We start from the raw sequence: 20,340 nt of genomic DNA on the forward strand, positions 1-20,340 counted from the left end.
AGCGTAGAAGTGTGTTAATAGGCGGAGCGCCGGGATGGAAGGGTTGTTTCACCAAACACAGTATACGGGTTAATAGATGTAATATCTCCAAGCTTGTACACTCTAATCCTCCCCAATACTTGCTATTCTATCATTATATATAATTATTCTACGTGACAGAAGAGGAAATCCCTTATCGGGTGGAGGCGCTGCACAGACGTGCCAATATGAGTGTTTGCCTATAGCAAGTGCGTCCACAATAAGTGCACTGAGGCCCTGTGGATGTCATTTTAAACTTCAAAAAATTTGTAACCTAGGTACTGTAGCGGTGAAATGATTTGTGTTTTGGTTTCAGTTACTCTACCTCGTCTGCCGGAAGCAAATACTTACAGACACCTACCCAATGCCATTTCAATATGGCGCACCTCACTCTGCGCCACGCGTACGATAGAAGAGAGCGAAACCAGCTGCGAGTCCGCTAACACCTGGTGTGTTGAAGTGGGACAGAGCAACCGCAACAGCGAGAGCAGCTGTGGCTCCCCCCAAACTTTGTGTGTTAGAGTGGGACAGAGCAGGGTCGACCGCGTCTTCAGCGTGACGAACATTAGCAGCGGAAAGGAAATGGAGAGACTGAGATTGGCGTATTTTTTGTTAACGGCGATGGAAGGGCGAGTTAGGAGGGTCAATATATGTAAGGGTTATAGGGGGAGTTTTCATGATTTTTTGAATAATCAATAATTGAAAACCTGATTCTCACAGATCCTGGTGTTTTTGGGCTCATTCAACCCCGAATCGCTAGCATATTCAATCGCGGCGTAGCACGGTCGCGTTTTTATCCCTTGTCACCATGCTACCCTCCTAAGCTAAAAAGCGGTATTTGTATAAAATTTTAATTGAAGATACGTCCCGTCCTTTTAGCTTAGGAGGGAAGGACGTATTTTCAATGAAAATTTTATGCAAATACCGCTTTTTAGCTTAGGAGGGCAGCATGTCTGTCGCGTTCTAACAAGTACGTAAGTGCGAAAGGGACGATAAAAATGGAACCGTGCTGCGCCCGCTCATATACTTACATAGGGACCTATTTAAAAAAAAATATAGGTACTTTCCACTACGTCACGTAGGTTACAGTCAACTGTAAAAATATGGGTAGGTATAGACAACTTAATCAAAAAAATGTCTCATAGTTCTTAATTCACAAGAGTCATGGGACATATTTTTAAGATGATTTGTACACAGTTCATTTTTACAGTTGTCGTACATACAGATGAAAGTTTTTTTTTGTACACTAAAACGTAACGTAATGGAATGGACATTTCGGGACATTTTTTTAATGGTAGGTTGGAGAATGCTGTCATTTCTGAGTAGAATGAGCCAATGTCCCGATGTGAAAGAATCAGATTTTCAATATTTATTTTAGAAAATGCGCGCGACTTGTTACGATAAACGTACCTAATATAGAAAACTATTGTTACCAGGATACCAGAATGCCGCTTCATAATCAATTGAGCTAAAGTAAGAACGCTGAGCAAGAAGAATTTCGTACATTGACACACCATTTCCTGCCTCTATCTCGTTTAATTATGCGGTCCCGCCCAAGATGCCGGCGGTCAATGCCACTGTGCGAGCAGTATAGCAATATAATTTATGCGCGTGTGATAGATATAGGAAATGTACGTTCTCCGTGCTTAGCGTCCTTACTTAACCGAGTCAAAATCAAGCAAAGTATGTAGCTTATAGGTAGGCAATTTGGTGATAAATATTATTGTTTATATGGTTACCTGTTTATACTTAATTGTGTACAAAGCAAGTTTTACTGTCTGGATTATAATTAAATTACTGTAATTGATACATTCATAATCATAATAATCATTTATTCATCATCATCATCATCTCAGCCATAAGACGTCCACTGCTGAACATAGGCCTCCCCCTTGGACCTCCATACGTGCCGGTTGGAAGCGACCCGCATCCAGCGTCTTCCGGCCTTAACAAGGTCGTCTGTCCATCTTGTGGGTGGACGTCCTACGCAGCGCTTGCTAGTCCGAGGTCCGTGGTGATGGTGGTTTATTCTTTACATCCATGGTATTTTACAAAGGTGTATTTTACATTTCACCCGTATTATATATATTATGTATAATTCAGTAAATATTTACATACTCGTAGTTAAGGTTGTAACGATAATAAATTATTATTGAACTAGTCGCAATTTTCATGTTTTTTTTCCCTCGTAAATGATGACTCAAAACACAGGCTTAAATTTTTTCACCACACCAGCTCGGAAAAGTATACTTTGTACTTCAAAAACTAATAGCAAAGTTGCATTTTATTCACATGTGAGGCAAAGTAATCAAATGCAAATTTTGAGTTGTTTTCTTATGTTTGCTGGTAGAATTGACTTTTAAATGATGATTTTGGATGATAAATATTTAATAACATTCATTTGGATTTGATTTTGTTTGATATTTTACATTTAATATTTGCTTCGGGTTGGTGTGGTGAAAAATTTTGTGTTTCACTCGGGGACAAATTTTGTTTAACCCTCGTGCTTTGAAACCCTCGCAACGCTCAAGATTCCATTTTTTGAATACTTCGCTTGCTCGGGTATCAATATTCGCACGAGCGGTTAAACAACAACTTTGCCCCCTTGTGAAACAAATAACTATTAACTAATACGAGCCATATTCTACGTAGTGACTACTTATATAGGTCATACTGGACAACTTTTATTATGGGGCCAATGCCAAATTGCAAAAAAATTGGCTGTTTCATACATCCCGGCTGTTTATCTCTTTCACACTTTTATTTCATAGGTACTCAGACGCACATTATTAATTCATACATACAAAACATCCTCCAGACTGAGCATAGTCGCGCTACCCCCTCTCATCATCATCAAACATCATCAACATTTATTCAGCAAATAGGCCACAAGGGCACTTTTACACGTCAACATTGAATTTACATAAAAGCAAAAATAATAACATCAACAATTTTATAAAATAAAACTAACAATTCAATCTAACGTATTACAATTACTAAGAGATGTATATGGTCTCTTAATGTCGAATTACATACAAAATACAGATAAAAAAACACACAAAAAAAATCTATAATATTTAGAGGTGTAAATGTCTCTAGGTGTCAGAACTATAAGATTATATAGTTTATCAAGTTATCCTTAGAGATGTATAAGGTCTCCAAGAGTCAATATCCTGTATAATTAATACATTCATTAAAAGAAAAGAAACATACGAGAACAGAATGAGGCGTCTCACTGTAATTAATTAATAAAAGTTACTAAGTATAATAGCTCGTGTTAGCTTAACAGACCACCAGACTCTGCCACGCATACGGTAATTTTACTCTATGTTCGAGTCGAAAGTGTCTGTGTGACGTCCGTGTCTTTGAACGGACCAATCACGGCACGGGACTTCGCTCACCTCGTCCCGCGCACCCCCGCATTTTTGGCATCATCGGTTGCATGAAATAATTGCTCTAAACTCGGTCTAGAGAATTCCTAGTCTATGATACATACACATATGTGACGTCCCACGGGTAAAAGTACCTTATGGCGGTTGGCGCTTACGTATGTAATGTGTGTGTGTGTGTTGGTATTAATGTCGGCGGCAGATCGTAAAATCGGGCATATCGAGATATTCCTAGGCATATCATGAAACGCCGCCATTTCATGATCTGACTAAGATTTGCCCAGGCATATCACGATCTGCCTTATAAAAGAGGCGGCAGATCGATCAGAGCATTGGCATTCGTTGATATTCCTAGCTTCATACCGGGCGTATCGTAAAATAACCTCGTGAGGATTGCACGATATGGCTGGTGTTCTCTAGGCATATCATGAAATGCCGGCGTTTCATGATCTGCCTAGGTATATCATTCTGTGAGGTTGCACGATATGGCTGGTGTTCGCTAGGCATATCATGAAATGCCGGCGTTTCATGATCTGCCTAGGAATATCACCCTGTGAGGTTTGCACGATATGGCTGGTGTTCGCTAGGCATATCATGAAATACCGGAGTTTCATGATCTGCCTAGGAATATCACCCCTTGTTGCAAAACGACGCGGTTTTGGAATGAGGTGCAATGCTAATTCACAACATTCAGGATCGAGCATAAATATCTATACTCGCCGTTAATAAACGGTACAACACGATTAAATAACCAAAGGATATCACGAACTGGACTGACCTGATACTGCAGCAATGGCGGAATCCTCTCGATGCCACTAGTTCTTTTTTTACGTTCAGCACCTTCTCCTCTTTCACACGCCGGCCGGCGGTACGTTAAACAGTCTTAGGCCTTTTGTCACGCACGATATATCACTAAAACACTTAGTTTTGGAGGCTTAATACATATAATGTGATTTAAATCGATAGCGGTCGATCCGCATGCCGCGGCGTCTCGCTAGTTCTCTTTTTCGCCAACAGAGGCGCTACTGAGGCTCGTCCTGAGCGTGCCGCCCGAGAGTTTTGGACGATCCTATTGGCTAAAATGTCAATATTGTATCGTTGTGAAGTGCGTTTTGGCTTTGCATCGATAAACGGTAGAAGCGCGCAGAAATTTGATTAATTACTTAAAAACTAAACATTAAGAACGGAACACCCCTTGAGGCTTGCACGATATGGCTGGTGTTCGCTAGGCAGATCATGAAATGCCGGCGTTTCATGATTTACCTAGGAATATCACCCCTTCAGGTTTACACGATATGGCTGGAGTTCGCTAGGCATATCATGAAATGCCGGCGTTTCATGATCTGCCTAGGAATATCACCCCTTGAGGTTTGCACGATATGGCTGGTGTTCGCTAGGAAGATCATGAAATGCCGGCGTTTCATGATCTGCCTAGGAATATCACCCCTTGAGGTTTGCACGATATGGCTGGTGTTCGCTAGGAAGATCATGAAATGCCGGCGTTTCATGATCTGCCTAGGAATATCACACCCTACTTATTAGATATGCCTAAACGTAGCCAGGCAAATCGTCAAACGTTGAGGTTTGAACGATATGGCTGGTAGTCGTTAGTCTGATCATGAAATGGCGGCGTTTCATGATATGCCTAGGAATATCTCGATATGCCCGATTTTACGATCTGCCGCCGACATTAACACCGCTCCAATATTATTGCGGCGCTATGCGACGTAAGCGCCAGCCGCCATAAGGTACCTTTTGCCGTGGAACGTCACATGTTTGGGGCCCAATACATTCCACGACTCTTCTCTTTCCATGCAGACTCTACATCTTTAGAGTCAGGAAAAGATAAGTCTGCAACAATTTTGTAAGCGCACAAAGTGCAAGTTATTTTAAACGTCAAACTTCTATGAAATGATGACGCAAAAATAACACTTGCACTGCGTGTGCTATCAAAATCGTTGCAGACTTATCTTGATCTTGATATCTTGATGCCTATTTTTTAACATGTTGAAAATGAAATAACGTTTTTTTACTTATTTGATACACTTTATTTAACAGTATTTTTTTTTATTTACGTGATGAAGCGTAAAAAACAATAACTATATTAGAGTTAGACCATAAAAAGTCTGCAGCGATTTTGATAGCCCACGCAGTGCAAGTGTCATTTTAAACATCAAACTTCTATGAAATTATGACGTATAAATAACACTTACACTGAGTGGGCTATCAAATCCGCTGCAGACTTTTATTGGTGCGACTATACTTGCCAATTACAATATGACTTTTGAAGTTATTATAATGTATTTACATTGCTGAAGAAAAATATTTTACATCATAGAATACAACATCTCTAAATATATGTACAAAGTAATAAAAATTGCATCTTATAACTAAAATAACAAAAACATTATTATTTAGTCTAAATATCTAAAGTCAGATCAAGACAACTCTGCAACGATTTTGATATCACACGCAGTGCAAGTGTTATTTACACGTAATAATTTTAAAGTTTGACGTTTAAAATAACACTTGCACTGCGTGTGCCGTCAAAATCGTTGCAGACTTGTCTTGGTCTAACTAAAATCTTTTGTTCTTGCAATAAGTAATTCAATCAAATGTTCAAAACAAAACTAATACTTAGTATATGATGGTTGCGCTTTATTATGTTATTTATAACAATTTAAATGCGAGAATGATACATGACACGACAGATATAAAAGTGCAACCACAATGTTTTTTTACATTATTCAAAGATTACAAGACTTATCTAGAAATAAATATATTGCGTTGTAACAATGACCGTACATTTATATATAACTAGCGACCCGGCACGGCTTCACACGGGTTACACGAAACCTTAACAAATTACGGGTATCGTCTTGGGTCGTCCCATTCTTTTTTCGTCAAGTTATTAAATTAGTCCTATTCTGTTTTCGTCACCCATTCTACATTCGTCACAATCGTCGGTGGCTTTCAATGTAGAATGAGTGACGAAAGCAGAATAGGACTAATTTAAGAACTTGACGAAAAACGAATGGGACGACCCAAGACGATACCAAATTACACACCTAAACCTTCCGCAAGAATCTATTATTTATAATTCAGGCGGCATGTACATGGAATGTGAAAATTTTATGATTACTGTTCATAACAGCCCTTTGGCACGTTTTGGGTGCGGAACCCTAAAAATAGTATCAGTTATCATACTACTTAATTCCGTTACTCGATGCTTGATGTCGACTGCGAAAATAATACATATTCGTTCTGGTACCAAAACGGATGCACTCTATTCTTACTATATTTCTCTATGTGTATGGAGTATTGCAGCCACCTGTGGGATGGCTCAGCTAAATACCAACTTTCCGCTTTGGACTCAGTGGAGCGCAGAGCCAGGAGGATGATTGGCGACAAGAAGCTAACGGCTAAGCTTCAGTCTTTGGCCCATCGGCGGAAAGTCGCCAGCCTGTCGGTATTCTACTTCGGGGAGTGTGCCCAAGAGCTACACGAGCTCATTCCGCCGTCCCCATTCTACCATCGGACTTTTAGACGCACGGCTGGTCTCCATCCTTACTTGGTAGATATTCCACCAATTCGCACGAAGCGCTTTGCTTCTTCTTTCCTTATGCGTACTGCCAGGGAATGGAATTCCTTGCCGGCGTCTATATTTCCGTGTTCTTGTAACCCGGCAACCTTCAAATCAAGAGTGAACAGGCACCTTCTGCGCGAGCTCGCTCCATCGTAGGCCACGTCTACCCCTCCGCTAGTCTGTGGCCATGAGTACCTAAGCCCATACATAAAAAAATAAAATAATGTCGGAGGTATCAAAAGCTCATTATCTCTTTATTGGCCTCAGTAATAATCCGATGCTGTGACTCACCGTTGGGATCACTAAATTTATATGAGGCGTTGGGGGCAACACTATAGGTGAAAATGGTGGGCGGCCAACGGGTTAAGCTGTCAACTTCGTGAATCCTCACGTATAATAAGTATGTGATTCCTCTATAGTTACAGGCATTCGTATGCTACGGTGTCCATTTACCATCAGCATTCAGCTTTTAGCCGTTGTCTTGCCATAAATTTGTCCACCTCCAAGCAAGATGTTTCCTTTTATTGACTAGTCCATTTCATCTGAAATTAAAGCAATGTTTATATTAGATTACACCAGAGTTATTGATAGCCTCCAGCCATACAAATGAAAAATCCAGAATTTGCCACTGAAATTTGAACCTTTAGCGCAGGGAATAGAGTTGATTTTGGTTTTGTTTGAAAATTGAACGAAACAAAAATGCGACTCTGTTCCAATTGAATATGATTAAAATTTCATCGAACTGAATAATGGTGAATCAATTTTTTCTTGTTACTAGTTGCCATGGTTACGGTCTCCTGGGTCACTCTTAACTAATTATTTCGTATTTAAATGCACCAAATTTGAATTTTTTGGTAGTTATAAGGCCTTTCCATAACGGGACATCTACAAAGCACGTTTGTAGAGCATGGCACAGCAGCTCTTCTAAGAAACTATGCTAATATTGTCTCCTGACTGATGGGACAGAATAACAACAAGAAATAGTTGATCGACCCATGAGTACTATATGAGGATAGTACACTTGGAGGATATAACCGAACGGAGTAGCCATTAACAGGCGTTCCCCTCTGTTGAAAATAGGCGGCCAATGGTCATACACATTGTATGGACTGACGTTTATCTGTAATGTCTACTTTTACGTTACGTATACATTTGACGTGCCCCTCGGGGCTATTCATAAATTACGTCATTTCAAATTAAGGGGGGGGGGGGTCTGGACATCGGATGACGGTAGCATGAAGTAGGAGGAAATGGGGTCATTTGAAGCATGATTTTTGGATGTTTATAGGGGGGGCGGGTCAAAAATCGTCGATGACGTAATTTATGGACAGCCCCCCCCCCCCCCCCGCGCAAAAATCGGCAGACTGTTTTGTACAGAAAATTACAGACAAGGCGTCTCCGTTTGGTCATATGAGTCATATCCTCTAAAGTAGATGTGTAAAGTTTAAGAAAAAATGTATCTCCGAGTTTTAAAACCGAAATAGACGGCGCTATATTCATGTTTCGTATCCATGTAAGGTCCACCATAGTAAAAAATCTATTTTGAATTTGAAACTTGTTTCTTTTAAATGCTCACCTCACTTTAAACACCTTGGTGTAAACACGTGCACAAGCGAGTCCCACCCACAATCGGCTATTTGGTGCGGCCGCAGCGAGCTCCAGTCCAATCCGTAAGTAAACTCCGAGTGGTGCCGGATCGTTTCCAAGGGGTCACAGCCTCTCTTCAGGTCCCATATCCTGTAATAAACACAGTCACAGAATAAATAGTAGAACTAGGTACAGAAGAACAGGTACAGAAGGTAGGCACAGAAGGTTCGTCTGTTACGATTAGGACAGATATGGCCGCTAGGTGGCGACAGCGCCACGCGCGACTTATGGCTAGCCACCAAAATTGGTGTGCAAAGACATATGTAACTTCGTATAAGATGAACAAAGTCTAAGATTTTTCTTACGTGCCTCGGAAATCAAGAAAGTCATTCCCGGATAGATGACGCACACAGCTTTAGCCTATTCTCGGCTAGATGGCGTGACAGTTTCATATTTAACAATTTTAACACATAGATATCAGTGAATGAACATGGGTCAAAATGATATAAAAATAATAAAATAATTTATATCCATTATATATTCATTTTTTTGATAATTTTATACGTGTTTATTTTGAGTTACAGTCGTGTGTCGATAGATGGCAGTAAATTTACAGTGACTACAACATTTACTATGACAGGACCCCTCTATACTATCTATTCTTTTTGTTGGTGTGGGACGGATGTACTTGTAGCTACCTGTTGCAAAGCGACGAAATCGCGGAGTGAGCCACGCCTGACACAGTTAACTTATTTAACAAGAAGTTATCAGTTAATGGAAAATTTCTATCTAAATCTTCGAGCAACACCGAGAAGGGAGACGACATTCGTACTCTTTCCCCTCTGCCAAAGCATAGGTATAACTGTACCTATGGCGATGCGTGTAGTGGCTCATCCGTACACAAAAAGAGATCGAGGTTTGCAAGATTTGAAGAAAATAAATTATACACCTAAACCTTCCTCAAGAATCACTCTAATGATATGATAGGTGAGTGAGGTTGATGGTATCATCTTGGGTCATCCCATTCGTTTTTCGTCAAGCTCTTAAATTAGTCCTATTCTGCTTTCGTCACTCATTCTACATTGGAAGCCACCGACGATTGTGATAAATATAGAATGAGTGACGAAAGCAGAATAGGACTAATTTAAGAACTTGACGAAAAACGAATGGGACGACCCAAGACGATACCAGGTTGATAGGTGTAAACCGCACGCAAAATTTGTTCAGCAGTTTTCGAGTTATCGCGAACATACTACACACAAACGGACAGACGCGGCGGGGGACTTTGTTTTATATTATAAGGTGTAGTAGTGATATCTATAATATCTACAATCTACATACCTTGTGGTGAAATCGTACGACACCCCCGCTATGACGGACGGCGCATGCGGGGAGAACTGCACTCTTCTCACTGCACACTCGCATCCTGGAAATAGTTATTTGTTTCACTCGGGGGCAAAGTTGTTGTTTAACCGCTCGTGCTATTATTTATACCCGAGCAGGCGAAAGATTACATAATTGAACCACGAGCGTAGCGAGTGGTTCGAGAAATGGAATCTTGAGCGTTGCGAGGGTTTCAAAGCACGAGGGTTAAACAAAATTTGCCCCCGAGTGAAACACAAAATTTTTCACCGCACCAACCCGAAGCAAACATTAAATGTAAAATATCAAACACAACCAAACCAAATCAAATCCAAATGAATGTTATTAAATATTTATCATTCCAAATCATCATTTAAAAGTAAATTCAACCAGGAAACATAAGATAACAACTCAAAATTTGCATTTGATTACTTTGCCTCACATGTGAATAAAATGCAACTTTGCTATCAGTTTTTGAAGCGCAAAGTAAGCCTTTCTGAGCTGGTGTGGTGAAAATTATATTTACATAGTATTTAGACAATGCTTGTATTTAGACGCCGGTATTAGACAATAAACGGTCTCACTCTCATTGACTCACTCATTAAAGCAAAATGTGAGACGCAATACACATTGGACAAAGATATTGGACAGATAGAATACCCCCCCTTAGTTACCTTTTAAAGTAAACATGGGTGACGTGAGCCTCCTGAGATCCCAGCCTCTGACCAGTCCATCGGAACCCGCGGTAGCGATGGCGTGTGTCTCTATCCTGCTCCAATCGCACGACAACACCTGAAACAACAATATTACGTTGATATCAGATTAATTTAATGTATCAATGATTGTAAAGTCGGTGCCCGAATATAAGTATCTATACAGTACTATAGTTCGTTTTTAGGGTTCCGTACCCAAAGGGTAAAACGGGACCCTATTACTAAGACTTCGCTGTCCGTCCGTCCGTCTGTACGTCTGTCTGTCACCAGGCTGTATCTCACGAACCATGATAGCTAGACAGTTGAAATTTTTACAGATGATGTATTTCTGTTGCCGCTATAACAACAAATACTGAAAACAGAATAAAATAAAGATTTAAATGGGGCTCCCATACAACAAACGTAATTTTTGACCAAAGTTAAGCAACGTCGGGAGGGGTCAGTACTTGGATGGGTGACCGTTTTTTATTTTGTTTTTTTTTTCATTATGGTACGGAACCCTTCGTGCGCGAGTCCGACTCGCACTTGCCCGGTTTTTTTTAGCATTAGAAAGAAGCTCGTGGAAGTAAGCTTGTGGTTCTAAATCCGGCACTTTTAGCGGTAATAATTTGAAGTAAATTATATGTATTAACCATGCTACATTAGATAATTCAGTAATTATTAACAATTAAAGAGCCTGATAAAAACTGCATGCTTGCTTCTGTGGAGTTCTTACTAATGCTAAAAAAAAACTATAACGACCCTTCGGCTTTGCATGAATTTCTTTTGATATACCGCGATCATACATACATACAAACAGACAGACGCGGCGGGGGACTTTGTTACTAGATGTTTAAGTCAAATACAAATTCATATTTCGAATCAGTCAGGGTTTCATTATTTTAAATGCACCTCAACCATACCGTAAAGTCGGGTCACTTTAGCCCTGGAGGGTAACTTTGGCCATTGAGATTTACTCGGTCCAGGCTATAATTATGGAAATACGCCATGAGGTTGGTTTTAGCTAACCTTTGACGTCTTTATGCTTTTTATTAGACCCTTTTAAATTAGGTTTTCATGTGGGTCAAAGTTACCCTCCATTTGGGTCAAAGTAACCCCAGTTTAAGGTATTTTCACACAGATTGTTTCGAAATTCTTAACCTTTTCCAATTTTCCTATTCCTCAAGAGATTGAGTCATGAGAATAAAGCTTGAAGTTACTGTATTCGGCGTGAGGGCGTCGCTAAATAGGTCCCTAGGATCCCTACATTTCATTCAATAGCGTGAAGCGACGTACCGCGTTTGCGTTAAATCTCATTTTGTATAGGATTTTGAACAGCGCGCCAAGCGGGACATTTTGGAAACTCAAAACCCCACTTAACGCGAACGCGTACGTCACGTCACGCTATTAAATGAAATTCACACTAGGGGTTCTGTAAGTAAACGTATCCTCCTATGATTCAGGCTCCCGCGGCCAATCGTAAGATCAGGCATATCGTGAAATTCCGAGGCATATCGTGAAACGTGAAAATCTTTGACTCGTACCCTGAGTCGACGGAGCCCCGCTACGCGGGGCTCCTATATCTGGGCAGTTTACCCTTCGGGCATCTGAAGCAACCTAACGAACCTATCCTACCTATTTATTGGTTTAATGTGACTAATCGCCAAAACATTACACAGGAACATTACGATCTGCCTGATCTTACGATCGGCCGCCAACAGATATAAGTACCTCGGCGTCGTGGGCTTTGACAACAGCTTTCGGAGAAGGGTCCGTACACGACCATAACTTGAGGTGGCCATCTCCGGACACCGAGGCGAAAGTGGCTGGCGAGTGCGGCGAAAAGGTGGCCGTGTACACCAGCGCAGAGTGGCCGGAGAACGTGCTTATGCACGTCTCGGATTCGGGGTCCCACTGGAATGATACAATACAATACTCTTTATGTCACCCTAGGCCCGTAAGTGGGATTTCCTTCCCGCTACACGAGACGAAAATTTCATTTCCTGGCCAAGGCAAGACATAATACTTTAGAAAAACCACGGGCAGTAGAATTACCGCCCGTGGTTTTTCGCTCTCGAGGGCCATACATGCTTTACGAATTCGTAAAGCCCCAGATCGTATTATGGCCCTCAAGCGAGTAAATGCGCGGCACACCATGGCGTGTGCCGCGTGTTACGGTTTTGCGTTGGCCCAAACACTACGTAACGCTAACTAAAGGATAAGCCTTATCCCAGTCTAAGCCTCGCTTGTATGTGTCCAGAATGACCACATACTGTTAACACTAAGTAACAGACGGTAGGTCATCGACGTATCATATCTAAGAACGGGCTAATGGGGCACTAAAAATGGTACTAGTTCAGCGGTGTTACTCACAAATTCCAGCCAATCGTGTAGACTAACGCAACTAGTTGCGACCAATAGAGCGCAAAATGCGAACTCGTCAACCAATCGCGCGCGTGATGCGAACTCATCAACCGATCGCGTGCTGCAACGCTATAAGTCAGGATAGGTTCCGCACCGCTCGTCTGGTCCCTGTCGTGCCTCATTATTATTGCCCGTAAAGCCGGGCCCTAGATATCTATGTCAATGCGGGAGGTTCATCAGACTCACCAGTTTAACGGTAGTATCCCAGCTAGCACTGAGCAGATGCGCTCTAGGCCAGTCCACCGAGCACACCTCGCTGGTGTGAGCCCGCAGCACCCGCAGCGGCGCGGCGCACCCCGCGCGGAACACGAGCACGGCCCCGTCCCCCGCCCCGCACGCCGCCGCGCCCTCCGTCGTGCCCGACCATGTCTGGAACAAGCAAAAAATACAATTATAAAGATAAATTCCAAATTGAAATTGAACAGATTTTTTTACGTGATCGCTTAGAGCATTTAAGAACTGGAGTGGCCATTAAAAGCTTACCCCTCTGCCGAAAAACTTGCATAATTGTGCAAACTTTTGTATGGACTGGACATGGCTATTTGTACGTTACGTACAAATCATGTAGAAATAGCAATACATTTGACGTCCCCTCCCCCGCAAAAATCGGCAGACTGTTTCGTAAAGAAAATGACACCGACCTCCAGTTACTAAATACTTTAAGGATTGCAGAGAAAGCCAAATCACTGCTTCCAATTTTACCATATAAAAGTACAATAGTACATCATTTATGATAATAAATTATTTGTAACGTGTGTACAGCGCTTTAAATACAAATATTCAGTTTCTTAAAGTCCTAGCTGAAATAGACTTTTTATCTTAGATCATATCTGTATGTCATCAGGGCTGACACCCTTTTAAGTTTCCGCTAATTTGTCTTAGACTATACTCTTAGTTTTCAAAAGCCTCCACTAAAGTCCGAATTCTTTATGTGTCCGCGAAGCCAGGGACCTACAAGCAATTTTGTATTTTTGTATAGTAGCAAGAATAAAAGTTCGATTCAAATCTTCTGGGGTTATACAATAAGCTACTATGTCAACGCAACGTAGGTACTTAAATTAGAACCCTTACTGTACCATCTTTTACTGTTAACAAAAATTATGTAAACCTTATAGCAAAGAAATAAAATAACGTAGGTCATCACATCACCGATGCAGCACTGTACGACATATAAACATAAATAAATTATGCAAGCCAAGACCCACCGCTGCGCTTACATAAACAGCCAATAATTTAAAGAACACGCCACTAAGTCTTAAGTCAATATATAAATAAACAGATCCAACTAGATATAAGCCTGTTAGTGACGTTGTGCACTTGTGGGGCTACGGCGCATATTTCAATGTGTAAATGCCAAGTTCTTTTAGTTCAAGGTTGAAGGTGTGGCTCCAATATTAATAATTACAAGTTTTTCAGTAAACTAAGCCCTGTTTTATTCCATCTATCTATTAAGCCCTTTTATTCTGAGTTCAAGTATGTATGTGTAAATGCCAAGTTCTTTGAGTTCAAGGTTGAAGGTGTGGCTCCGACTCATACTAATCTTATAAACTAATAATTACATATTTTTCAGTAAACTAAGCCCTGTTTGGTCCAGTCACATGGACCATAACAAGAAACAATATTAATAAACTTACCATTTCTCAACGAGCTATGGAAAGAAGTATGCTAGGGATCAAGATGATGGACAGAATAAGAAATACAATTATAAGGAAAACAACAAAGATCCAAGATGTAACCCTAAAACTTAAACGGCTAAAATGAAAGTGGTCCAGACACATGATAAGAGGAAAAAACAAATGGAGCAAAATAATCACTCAGTGGTACCCAAGAGAAGGTCAAAGATACGGAGGCAGACCGCTGAGCAGATGGGATGACAACATAAAAAAAGTTGCTGGAGTAACATGGCATCGAGTGGCAATGGAACAACAAGAATGGAATAGATTGGAGGAGGCCTTTATCGAGAGACAAACGGATCTACAGAAAGTGGCCAAGGCCCAAATGATAGAATACATATAAAGGAAAAGAAATGTTTACTGTAGACTCCGAAATAAAGGCTATAATAATAAAAAAATAAGCCCTGTTTTATTACAAGCTTTTATTTAGTTTCACCTGTCTATTTGATCCACTTTGCGGTTTCAAATGGTTAGGTGACAATGCAATATAATGGTATAGTCAACTGTAAAAATATGGGTGTAGCCAACTTATTTAAAACCGGCCAAGTGCAAGTCGGACTCGCGTTCCAAGCGTTCCGTATATTACCCAATTTTTAACAATGTATTTTTTATATGTGAAAGCGAGTGAATTGTTTTTAAAAAATCCATAGGGGTCTGATCAAAAACTAAGTAATTTGTCCGACTCACTCTTGACTGCATATTTCTAATAGGTTTTCCTGTCATCTATAGGTAAAGAACTATTTAGTATATTTTTTTTCAAATTTTTAGACCCACTAGTGTCGGAAATAAGGGGGGTCATTTTTGGCTCATTTTTAACTATTTATTTTAAAATTACAAAAAAAATTTATTTGAAATTCTCAAAATGAGCTCTTTCATTTGATATTTAGGTAACACAATATTTGGACTGCGTTATGTAATAACGAACTAAGTAGTTCGTTATAACGAACTAAGTAGTTCGTTATTCCATAACGCAGTCCATTTAAACCTAAGACCTTTAAATTATCCAAAAAAATAGGAGTAACTACAAACTTCAATAATAAAACCTATTTACATTACAATACTTTCCTTTCCGCAGGGGCCTTTCGCGAGGCCCCTTTGGGCGCGAGGCCACGGGTGACATGGGCCAAAACAACATTTGTGGCACTTTAAGCTTCCTTAAACTGGTGATTTCTACTGCAGTTGGCTCTTTTTTCACAAAAGTTTGTCGACCCCTGTCTTAAGGCATTCTCTACTGGTGAAATTCAACAGAAAGATTTCCTTTTGGCAGTAAAACATCATTCACAAACAAAGAATGAAAAGTCTAAGTATAAAGTATGTCATGCTTGAGTAAATAAAGTTAATTACCACATCAAATAGTCCGTCGTTCCATTCTAATTTCTGTACTTCAACTATCGTAGCCCCGTCAGGAGCAAGTTCCAAAAAGAAAAGGGTGCCTCCGCCAGCCAGCCCGTAATATTGACTAGTCGCCACCGCCAGCGCGTCCGGTCGCGTCCGGGAGAACCGGACGGCGTACCCGTGCCGGCCCGGCGTCAGGAACGTCGGCATACTGATCGTATAGCTAAAACAAAACAATTCTGTAAAACTACGATACTTAAATGTCAAATGAAATAAAAAACTGAGTAATAAACTTACGTAGTTACGTATTACACGTTGACAACTTATCAGTGCATAGTGGGATGAGTCTAATTAGATACTTATAAGCTAATTTCATTGTTTATCAGCATAAACAAACCCTAAAACAGCAGCAATTAGAATAATCCGATAAAGTCGTAGCCTAACCTAGTTTTTCTGTCAAAACAAAACGTCAGTGTGACGTTTCGTTTCACTACGACATTTTGCTCCGTTTCAAATAGTGGTGTGACATCAAAATCGATATTACGATGCGTCACACGATTTTAATCCTATTTGGACGCCCACATATATAATCTTATTAGAATACGTTCCGCATGAAACCTCACATGTTCCTATATAAAAGGAAATATCGCAGCTACTAATCATTTCTGGTCAATCCTCACAGAGACATCACAACTCCATAAGGAGACAGAATCTCATATTATTTAACCCTAGTCCGTTACATCCAAAAACCTTAATAAGAATGGTCGTCGCTGTTAAAGTATTTAAGAAAACTACACCAAATGGCAAAGTTACGGTTTACCTCGGCAAGCGGGACTTCATTGATCATATGGATTACTGCGATCCCGTCGATGGAGTGGTGGTTGTTGACAACGATTACCTGAAAGGAAGGAAGGTCTACTGTCAGGTACATAAGTGAAGTGTTAATGTGAATACTATGAAGTGAATTCCAAAGGATTTATTAACGCAGTGTTTCTCAAACTCTTTCATGACGCGAATCCTTTGCTATGAAAAAAAAATTCGCGATCCTGTGCCAGCAATGTTATGCACAGGATTGTTGGATCCCCGTGACCCTCCTATAGGAGCTTGATAATACTAAACTACAATAATCATAGAATAAAGAAAAAAATATGTGTTCAACTTGTGTTCGTGACTGAAAGTTGTTTAGCTTCCAGTGTATTAGGTCAGCTTTTCAACCACTAAATCACCGAAACAATCAAATCAGTTTTTTCCTTTTGCTTTGCACTAACCTACGGGAAATGTTTTTGAAATTATAAATTATATTAATTTACTTTCTCCAGCTCGTGACAACGTACCGCTATGGTAGGGAGGAAGATGAAGTGATGGGAGTGAAGTTTTCCAAGGAAATGGTGATCGGTCAGGAGCAAGTTGTTCCCATGATCAACTCGAAGATGGAGCTTACTTCGGTCCAGGAGAAACTTATTAAGAAGCTGGGCCCTAACGCCTATCCATTCACCTTTAACTTCCCTGAAATGGCTCCTAGCTCGGTAAAACTAACTAAAATGTAGTGTGCCTTAATAAATACCTACTTGTTTTATGTTGCCAGTGTTAATAATGGTAATTAATAATTCAGATCACTCTGCAACCTGCTGAAGAAGATCAGGGCAAGCCAATGGGAGTTGATTACAGCGTTCGAACCTATGTAGCCGAGACCGAAGATCAGAAGAGCCACAAGAGGAGCTCAGTGACTCTTGCCATCAAGAAGGTAAAGAAAAGTACTGAAAATGGTCAACAATTTTTAAAATATCGTCAAAATTTTGAGTCCACTACTGGACAACAACGTCAGACTTTTTCATCTAACGTTTTTCTTTCGTTCTTGCTGATGGACATAGAGAACTCGGTGTCACCGTAGCCTATATATTGATAGGCTAAGGTGACACTGCTTCTACCATAGTCTTCTTCTACTTTAATTTATGCATACTTATACTTTTGTGTGTACAGCTGCAGCACGCTCCTGCTAACCGCGGCCGTCGTCTGCCAAGCTCTCTCGTGAGCAAGGGCTTCACTTTCAGCAACGGAAAGATCAATCTGGAAGTGACTCTTGACAAGGAGATCTACTACCATGGCGAGAAGCTAGCGGCCAACGTCATCGTATCGAACAACTCCCGGAAGTCAGTCCGCAACATCCGCTGCATGGTCGTCCAGCATGTTGAGATTACGATGATCAACTCTCAGTTCAGCCGTCATGTTGCTTCGCTTGAGAGCCGCGAAGGCTGCCCCATCACCCCTGGGGCTAGTCTGTCAAAAACCTTCTATCTGGTGCCATTGGCGCGTACCAACAAGGACATTCGTGGTAAGAAAACATTCTAACTTTTGACTTAGGATTGTCATAAGTACTGTTTAACAATCGTGCGACTGCGAGTGCTTTTATCACAAAATATGAAAACCTAGATACAAAACCAGTGCCATCGTGAGCTTTAGACCTCGAAAATCGCTATGGCTATGTGACTTAAAATATTCCCAAAAAGTGAATTGCCAAAAAATCCATTTAATTATCAATGCTTCATACAAAAATTCACGATGACTAATTTAGAAACGCGTCATGTAAAGGACATACGAAAGCAATTTTATCCAAGCTAAAGCTTTGCTCGCGCTTCATGCTCAATTGGTCAATAAGAAAATTAAATTATGTAAAAAATTTACAGGTGTGGCTTTGGACGGTCACCTGAAGGAAGATGACGTTAACTTGGCGAGCTCGACCCTGGTGGCTGAGGGCAAATGCCCGACTGAGGCCATTGGTATCGTGGTTTCCTACTCCGTGCGTGTGAAGCTGAACTGCGGGACCCTGGGTGGCGAGCTGGTCACTGATGTGCCCTTCAAACTGCTGCATCCCGCTGAAGGTACGAATACTATCTAAGCTGAAGGGCTGCCTATTTAGCAGCGGCGGCGCGTGAAACATATCCACAGGCAAGCCGGCGCTAATTTGGCTGACATATTTCCTTTACAACTCTGCTCAAACGTCCAAAAACAGGCAAGCCGGTGGTAATCGGCTTTTATCGACGCGCCGCTACTGCTATTTAGTTTTTTTGCAAATGACTAATTATTACGCAATCGAAAATATTTACTCTTTGCCACTCAATGGCATTTTAGTTTATTACAAGCTTAAATAATTAGAGTTTTTTTTTATATCAAGGTAAATCGAGTATTAGTCTAGTACTTTTTTATACAAAATATGGCAAAACCAAAAGTTGCCGATTATAAGAATAATACCTGCTTTGCTTTTCTTACTCTGACTTTGCATAATTGTAATACCATAACTCAACATAGCTAGAGTCGGACCAATCTAACTGCATAGCATTTCAAATTTTGCAATGTCATAATCATAATGTCTATGAAAATATGAAAGTCGATCCAATGTTATCTTTGGACTCTAAGATTCTACATGTATATTCTATAGGCACTGTCGAGCGCCAACGTTTCAATGCGATGAAGAAGATGCAGAGCATCGAGAGACACCGCTACGAGAACTCTCTCTACACCAACGAGGAAGAAGACAACATTGTCTTTGAAGACTTCGCTCGCCTCCGAATGAACGAGCCTGAATAAACACATTTTAAAAACTAACAAAAAAATAGAAAAACGTACTAAAAACACAAAAATATCGTAACTAAGCAAGTGTCGACCATGAAACTACCCTCCTGTGTATCTATAGTTGGTCAAACTAATTTGTCAGTCAGTAAGAACCAGGAAAACTACCTAGTCATCCTTTCTTTTGGGTGCTAGTACTAGTGTAAGACAAAGATAGTATGATTCTCTCTGTCTATGATTGAAATGAAACAGTCCTTTGACAAACTATATACTACATACTTACTTATTTTTTATTTTTAACCAATTTATTTATCAATATTTCTTTTTTCCTGTGTCTAAATTATTATGTACTAGGTAATCATCTCATTGTTAAATGTAATGTAACTTGAGATAATATTTAGGCAAATTAGTTAAAAAATACGTATATTAAAAATGTATAACTATTTACTATTATTAGGAAAAAACATTTATTTATATAACTTTTGGGAAAATTATAATCACTTACCTTTCCTAAAATTATTGTTCCTGTATTTTATTTACAAATAAACATCACCAGAAAGACACTGTATTTCACTTTGAACATTCAAATTTATTTTGAAGTACACAGTCGAAGGACCTGTGCTGTACTGACATCAAAATAAAGATGCTCTATAAGTCATGTCCCAATTTGCATATCCTATTGTATTCGATTATAAGGGTACACAGGT

The 20,340-nt window shown here is 40.2% G+C and overlaps 2 protein-coding genes across 2 annotated transcripts; one reads left to right on the forward strand and one right to left on the reverse strand.

The window, feature by feature from the left end:
* Nucleotides 1-5,547: 5,547 nt before the first annotated feature.
* Nucleotides 5,548-16,504, reverse strand: LOC134665722 (peroxisomal targeting signal 2 receptor). Its single transcript, XM_063522692.1, has 8 exons — nt 16,364-16,504; nt 16,076-16,289; nt 13,245-13,427; nt 12,366-12,548; nt 10,617-10,734; nt 9,922-10,006; nt 8,575-8,730; nt 5,548-7,535 (listed from the first exon to the last, which is right to left on the reverse strand). The coding sequence occupies exons 2-8, from the start codon at nt 16,274-16,276 to the stop codon at nt 7,532-7,534; spliced, it is 930 nt and encodes a 309-aa protein (XP_063378762.1). The 5' UTR covers nt 16,277-16,289; nt 16,364-16,504; the 3' UTR covers nt 5,548-7,531.
* A 207-nt stretch (nt 16,505-16,711) lies between these two features.
* Nucleotides 16,712-19,665, forward strand: LOC134665718 (arrestin homolog). Its single transcript, XM_063522688.1, has 6 exons — nt 16,712-16,991; nt 17,386-17,592; nt 17,679-17,810; nt 18,047-18,398; nt 18,751-18,945; nt 19,503-19,665. Exons 1-6 carry the CDS (start codon nt 16,827-16,829, stop codon nt 19,649-19,651), a joined length of 1,200 nt encoding a protein of 399 aa, XP_063378758.1. The 5' UTR covers nt 16,712-16,826; the 3' UTR covers nt 19,652-19,665.
* Nucleotides 19,666-20,340: the final 675 nt, after the last annotated feature.

Source organism: Cydia fagiglandana, chromosome 7 (assembly GCF_963556715.1).
Source record: "Cydia fagiglandana chromosome 7, ilCydFagi1.1, whole genome shotgun sequence".
In the NCBI taxonomy this organism is placed as follows: domain Eukaryota; kingdom Metazoa; phylum Arthropoda; class Insecta; order Lepidoptera; family Tortricidae; genus Cydia; species Cydia fagiglandana.